Genomic DNA, 7,492 nt, shown 5'->3' with positions numbered 1-7,492 from the left:
ATTGTCGCTCTTTTTTTGTTTATAGCGCAAAAAATAAAAACCGCAGGGGTCAAATACCACTAAAAGAAAGCTCTGTTTGTGGGAAAAAAAGGACGTCAATTTTGTTTGGGAGCCACGTTGCACGACCGCGCAATTGTCAGTTAAAACGACGCAGTGCCGAATCGGAAAAAGTGCTCTAGTCAGGAAGGGGGTAAATTCTTCCGGGGCTAAAGTGGTTAAACAAACTTGGTATTCTTGTTCTTTCCAGAACTCCACTGGTTATTATTTCTCAAAAGTCTGTTTTGCTTAAAATGATATTCAGGAAGAGATAATAAATTACTCCAATCAGTCATACAGTAAATCATTATTTGTGCAGCAATAGATATAGATTATCTTTAAACATTCTAGTATCTTTTCTTGATTTAATTATTTATTTTACATGCTACTGGGTGCAATAATTCAACATTCAAATTCTTGAAAGAGATAACACTGTTGATGATTCCAGCAGAATGTATTTAGCCCACCATGCCATATCCAGAGCATTGCTTTTTTGGGTCCTCATTTGGTATTAGGATGTATTCACAGGCCTTACGGTCAAATTTGAATATGCAGTTCTTGTCGCGGCTATATGGTTTCCCATAACTAAAAAAAGAAAAAAAATATTAGTTACACCTACTACTTAACAGGACACTGCTAGACATGCTGAAAGTCACTAAGCCCCACATGAGAAGCATGAAACTGAATGTTATGAAGAATCTTCTATCTAAATAAATTATTGATACATAGGGGCTAATTTACTAAAGGCAAATAGGCTGTTTATTTTGGGAAAGTTGCACTTTGCAAAGGAATTTTCCCCAGAGGTTACTAAATGAGGAGATGCTCTGCTGACTTTTTTATTTTCATTGAATGTGACTGGGTATTCTTTGCAAAGTGAAATTTCACCACATTCACTAAACTGTGGAGAAAATCCCCTTGCAAAGTGAAACTTCCCTTGCAAAGTGAACAACCTATTTGCCTTTAGAAAATCAACCCAAGTAGCTCTATATAACAACTTGTATGCTAATAGGCCATATCCACCCAGACCAAGTACTATAAGCCTCACAATCTATTCTTTGTCTAAGCAGATAAGTACTCTCTGCCTGCCCCTATACAGCCAAATACCAGCACTGTCTTGTGGCAGGCAGGAAAGTGAATTACAATCTCTCTATACCATATGGATTGGTTATTTCAGAATGTCAGTTTATTTGCCTTTAGGAAATCAACCCCATAGAGTATGCATGGGGTGCAGATAATGAAATGCAGACACAGGTTAAAATTCTGAAAATTGAGCAGTGACTTTGGAGACCTAATATTTAGGGGTTAGTCTACACGACTTACAGGACTTACAGTTGATTTAGTTAACAAATGGTTTCTTATTTTGAAAACTCCAGTGGTGGGAAATCCATACTGAAAGCTCCAGAGTTAGCGCAGGACTACTTATTAAGGGGAAAATGGGGATTTACTTAAAGCCCACATGGGCAATGGGCCAACATGATTCCAGCCAATAAAGAATTGCTTATGAGACTGAATTCATATATACTGTATCCCAATTGTGCCATAAAAAGCCCAAGATGACTATGTTCAAATAGGAAATTATAATTTTTCTGTGTTTGCAGTTAATAACATCCAATTTTGTTTTTATTTGAATGCATCTCTTGCAATAAGTAGTGGTTCACCCTTGCCATATTATCTCTAATTCTCTATGATGCAGAAGACCTAAGTTCTGTCCTTGTGGGCAATTGCGATATTCTTTCAGGTGCATTCAGAGCTTGCATTTGAGATCAAAATGAGACACTGCTACAGTCATTCAGAAATCATTGTTGAGGGTATCAGACCTGCAATTGACCTCCTTCTGACATTTATTTCACCTCTGTCTATGTTGCATTAACTTGTGTTTTTTTTATACTTGCCTAGAATTCAGCTTTAACATTTTGCATGCTTGCTTTTGCATATTACTTTGTACAACATGTCCATAGCATAAAACAAACAATCTGCTCATCAGCGCCACTAACTAAACTCATATCAGTTCCTGACTAACAATCTGTCCCTACTGAGTTCCGTTTGGAAAAAAAATCAGGCAGCTCCTCCACATTTTTAAGGCCTCATGCACACGGACGTTTTTACAGCTGCTTTTTTTAGCTTTTTTTTCAGCTTAAAAAGGCCTGTCTATGTTAGTCTATGGCTTCATGCCCACCTAGGCGTTTTTGAGCTGCAAATGGCATAGGCGATTTTAAGCTGTAAAAAAAAACCCAGGACCAGTGGGTTCTGAGAGACGTTTTTCAGCTGTAAAAACGATCTAACGCTGATAAACGCTCAAAAACGCTCCAAAACTTCATTCACCAATGTTTGTTAACGTTCCATTGAAAAAAAAAAAAAAAATTTGAAAAAAAAAAACGCTCAAAAACGCTAACGCGGAAAAATGCTCAAAAACGCTCAAAAACGCTATTGCAAAAACGTTGAAAAAAGCTGAAAAAAGTTAAAAAAAAATCACTGCAAAGATACTGGCGTTTTCATAACGTTATTTTAACAGCCTGTGTGCATGAGGGCTAAGTGTTATGTCAGCAATCAGCTTTTTCACCCAGCAGCAGGCTTTCACAGCAGAGAGAGTAAGAGGGAGAATGAGAGAGACCTGATCAGTCAGCTCGCATACTGTAGAAAAAGCCTGTGAACAGTTGAGACAAATTAATGAGGTCTCTGGCTATCAGGCAAGATACTTCCTAAGAATGGAGGCTTTTCCCACCCAAAGCTCTACAAAGTGTCTAGGCTCCAGGACCCACTTAGGCTTAGTTTACACTTGCAGTCAGGACAGGGGTCAGTAAAAATAGTGGTTGAGCTGTGCTTTTACCACCCTCCAACCACCCCCTCATGCCACAAAGGCAGCTGGACAGGGTTGTATACACATTCTGTGGCCATGATGATGATGTTTTGCTCTGGGCGGCACACAAATTTTTCCCCCTGCCCGCCAAACATGATCCACACAAGTGAATGAGGCCACACCTCAACCACAAGCCAAACAGGCTCCTGATTGCAACATGGTGTTCCCATTCAAATATTCTGCTCGGCTTTAAAAAAAAAGCATTCTGGAGGAAGCAGTAATGTTTTCCAAATGCCTATCAGCTGCTCACATGCCATTCTCTACCATGGATCATTATTCATACACCAAGATAGCTGTAAACAGGCCCTGAGATTCAAAGACATCAAAAAATTGTTTTCTCCATATAAGGCACAAACCCTGAAGCCCCTTACCATGACACATATACAGTGCCTTGAAAAAGTATTCATACCCCTTGAAATTTTCCACATTTTATCATGTTACAATCTTAAACAAATGTATTTTATTGAGGTTTTATGTGATAGACCAACACAAAGTGGCACATAATTGTGAAGTGGAAAGAAAATTACAAATAGTTTTCAAATTGTTTTACAAATAAATATCTGAAAAGTGTGGCGTGCATTTGTATTCATCCCCCTTTACCCCGATACGCCTAACTAAAATCTCGTGGAACCACTTACCTTCAGAAGTCACCTAATTAGTAAATAGAGTCCACCTGTGTATAATTTAATCTCAGTATAAATACAGCTGTTCTGTGAAGCCCTCAGAAGTTTGTTAGAGAACATTAGTGAACAAACTGCATCATGAAGGCCAAGGAACACACCAGAGAGGTCAGGAATAAAGTTGTGGAGAAGTTTAAAGCAGGGTTAGGTTATAAAAAAAATCCCAAGCTTTGAACATTTCATGGAGCACCATTCAAAACTTTGTGTTGGTCTATCACATAAAATCCCCAAAAAATACATTTACGTTTTTGGTTACATAGTTACATAGTTAGTCAGGTTGAAAAAAGACACGAGTCCATCTAGTTTAACCAAAAAAATAATAATAATAATAATACAATCCCATATACACAATCCGTCACCCACAGTTGATCCAGAGGAAGGGAAAAAACCCCAGCAAAGCATGCTCCAATTTGCTACTGCGGGGGAAAAAATCCTTCCTGATTCCCGAGAGGCAATCGGACTTTCCCTGGATCAACTTTACCTATAAATGTTAGTACCCAGTTATATTATGTACATTTAGGAAATAATCCAGGCCTTTTTTAAAGCAATCTACTGAGCTTGTCAGAACCACCTCTGGAAGGAGTCTATTCCACATTTCACTGCTCTTACTGTGAAGAAACCTTTACATATTTGGAGATGAAATCTTTTTTCCTCTATACGTAAAGAGTACCCCCTTGTCCTCTGTGATGACTTTATATTGAATAACGCAACACCAAGTTCACTATATGGACCACTTATGTATTTGTACATGTTGATCATATCCCCCTTAATCTCCTCTTCTCAAGAGGGAATAGATTCAGTTCCTGTAATCTTTCCTCATAGCTGAGCTCCTCCATGCCTCTTATCAGTTTGGTTGCCCTTCTCTGCACTTTCTCCAGTTCCCTGATATCCTTTTTGAGAACCGGTGCCCATAACTGAAGTGCATATTCCAGATGAGGTCTTACTAATGAATTGTACAGGGGAAAAATGATATCTCTCTCTCTCTGGTGTCCATACCTCTCTTAATACAAGAAATGACTTTGCTCGCTTTGGAAATCGCAGCTTGGCATTGCATGCTATTATTGAGCTTATGATCTACCAAAACCCCCAGATCCTTCTCCACCATTGATTCCCCCAGTTGTACTCCCCCTAGTATGTATGATGCATGCATATTCTTAGCCCATATCTTAGTGCATAACTTTACATTTATCAACATTAAACATCATTTGCCACTTAGTTGCCCAATTAGACAGTGCATTGAGGTCAGCTTGTAAATTGGAGACATGCTGTAAGGACGTTATTCCACTGCATAGCTTAGTGTCATCTGCAAGGACAGAAATGTTACTCTTAATCCCAGACCCTATATCATTTATAAAGGTATTTAAAGGTAAGGGTCCCAGCACTGTACCTTGGGGCAGGCCCGGATTGGCCATAGGGCAAACTGGGCACTTGCCCGGTGGGCCAGGGCCGCCAGGCCGCAAGTCCTTGCGGGGCCCAACGCAGCTTGGCTGCTCTTTGAGCCCGAGCCGCTCATCCAGCCACCCGGCTGCCAGTTACGCTCAGCCAGGGGGACAGAAACATGCAGGGGGAGGAGCTACATGGGACGCCTTTGGACGGCCGCCCGTATAGGTCAGCCGTCGGTGCTGGAGGGTGTGACTGCGAAGGGGGGAGGAGCCAGAGCAGACACCTTGGAGCCGAATAACAGAAAAGGTGAGTTCAGCCCCCCCTGTAACCTGGATAGGAGGAGCAATGGGAGCGGCTGAATATAGAATAATCATTCTTTCCATCTTCCTCCTGCAGTATCGGAATGTCTGTGAGAGGAAGAGGAGAAGCAGGCATTCCGAGACTCCAGGAGGAAGATGGAGAGAATGATTCTTCTATATGCAGCCATCCCCACTGCTCCTCCTATCCTGCTTCTTTCTGCTGCCCCTCCGGGCTCTCCACCCCATTCATACTATTTGCCTCCTCGTGCTCTCCACCTCCCCTCATGCTCTCTGCCGCCCCCCTGTGCTCTCCACCTCCCCCATGCTCTCTGCCACCCCCCTGTGCTCTCCACCTCCCTCCCCCCATGCTCTCTGCCGCCCCCAGTGCTCTCCACCTCGCTCCATGCACTCTGTCTCCCCCCTGTGCTCTCTGCCTCCCCCCTGTGCTCTCCACCTCCCCCCATGCTCTCCACCTCCCCCCATGCTCCCCCCTGCCCCCCCATGCTCGCCACCTTTCCCTATGCTCTCCACCTCCCCCATGCTCTCTGCTGCCCTCCCTGTGCTCTCCACCTCCCCCCTGCTCTCCGCTGCTCCCCTGTTCTCTCCACCTCCCCCCATGCTCTCCGCTGCCCCCCTGTGCTCTCCTCTTCCTCCCTGTGTTCACTGCCTCTCCCCTGTGCTCTCACCCCACCCCATGTTCTCAAGGTTCTTCCTTGTGCTCTCCATCCCCCCATGCTCTTTCCTGGTCCCAAACCCCCACCCCAACCTCTGCTGGGTTCCCCCCTTTCTCTCAGGGGATCTGTCAGGGTGGGAAAGGGGACGGTTAACATGTCATGGGCTGCTCAATCCAAAATGCCCGGGCCTATTTTTTGTCCCAGTCCGGACCTGCCTTGGGGTACACCACTGATAACCTTAGACCATTCATAGTAAGAGTCATTAACCACTACTGAATTCTGTATTTTAGCCAGTTTTCTATCCATTTACAAATTGATCTTTCCAAGCCTGTAGACTTTAACTTACCCATGAGCCGTGTGTGGAGAACTGTGTGAAACGCTTTGTCAAAATCCAGGTATACCCCGTCCACAGCCACCCCTCTGTCCAAGGTTTTACTTACCTCCTCATAAAAAGAAATCAGGTTTGTTTGACAACTTCTGTCTTTCATGAATCCATGCTGTCTGTTGCTTAAAATATTTTCTTCCAGCAAAAACTTGTCTATGTGGTCTTTTATTAAACTCTCCAATATCTTCCCAACTATAGAGGTTAAACTAACAGGTCTATAGTTACTTGGTACAGACTTTGATCCCTTTTTAAATATGGGCACCACATTGGCCCTGCGTCAATCCAGTGGTACCATTCCAGTCATTAACGAGTCCCTAAATATTAGAAACAATGGCCTTGAAATGACAGAGCTCAATTCTTTTAGGATCTGTGGGTGGATGCCATCTGGTCCAGGTGCTTTATCCACCTTTATTCTGTTTAAATGTTTCTGGACCATATCACTTTTGAGCCATTGTGGATCATTTGGGGCTGTGTCACTATCACCCCCATTATGGACATGAGCTCCCCCATGCTCCTTTGTATACACAGAGCTAAAGAAAGTATTTAATAAATTTGGCTTGTCTTTGTCCCCAGTCACCCACTCTAGATTATTTTGTAAAGGGCCTACTTGCTCAGACCTGACCTTTTTACTATTAATATATTTGAAACATTTTTAGGGGTTTGTCCTACTATCTTTTGCAATCTGTTGTTCATTTTGAATGTTTGCATCCTTGATCATCTTTTTACATATTCTGTTATATTCTTTGTAACATTTAGACGATGATAGTGTTCCTTCATTTTTATATTTTTTAAAAGCTCTTTTTTTATTATTCATAGCCAGTTTAACTTTGGCCATGAGCCACATAGGTTTTATTTTTAGCCTTTTAAATGTATTGCCATGGGCATATACTTTGCAGTGAGTTAACATACAGTCACTTTGAAGAATTCCCTTTACTGTTCCCTGTCCATTGATGACAATATTCCCTCCCAGTAAGTCCTGGAGAGCAGCCCTCATCCTTGGAAAAGTTGCTCTCTTAAAGTTAAGTGTTTTTATCTTACCTGTATGTGTTTGTTGCTTACAGCTAACATTAAATGAAATCATGATATGGTCACTGCTACCCAGATGTTATTTTATAGGGATGAGCTTCATGTTCGAGTCAAACCCATGTTCGACTCGAACATCGGCTGTTCGATCATTC

The 7,492-nt window shown here is 42.2% G+C and overlaps 1 protein-coding gene across 1 annotated transcript in view; it reads right to left on the bottom strand.

The window, feature by feature from the left end:
* Positions 1–387: 387 nt before the first annotated feature.
* Positions 388–7,492, bottom strand: part of LOC141106101 (beta-microseminoprotein-like) — a 30,459-nt gene continuing 23,354 nt past the window's right edge. The window contains exon 4 of the mRNA XM_073596536.1: positions 388–621. Within this exon, the coding sequence (XP_073452637.1) occupies positions 495–621 (127 nt within the window). The 3' untranslated portion in view covers positions 388–494. The remainder of the gene's footprint in view (positions 622–7,492) is intronic.

This window comes from Aquarana catesbeiana, linkage group LG08 (genome assembly GCF_042186555.1).
Source record: "Aquarana catesbeiana isolate 2022-GZ linkage group LG08, ASM4218655v1, whole genome shotgun sequence".
In the NCBI taxonomy this organism is placed as follows: domain Eukaryota; kingdom Metazoa; phylum Chordata; class Amphibia; order Anura; family Ranidae; genus Aquarana; species Aquarana catesbeiana.
Note: the sequence above shows the minus strand (reverse complement) of the source record. Positions and strands in the feature narration are given on the sequence as shown.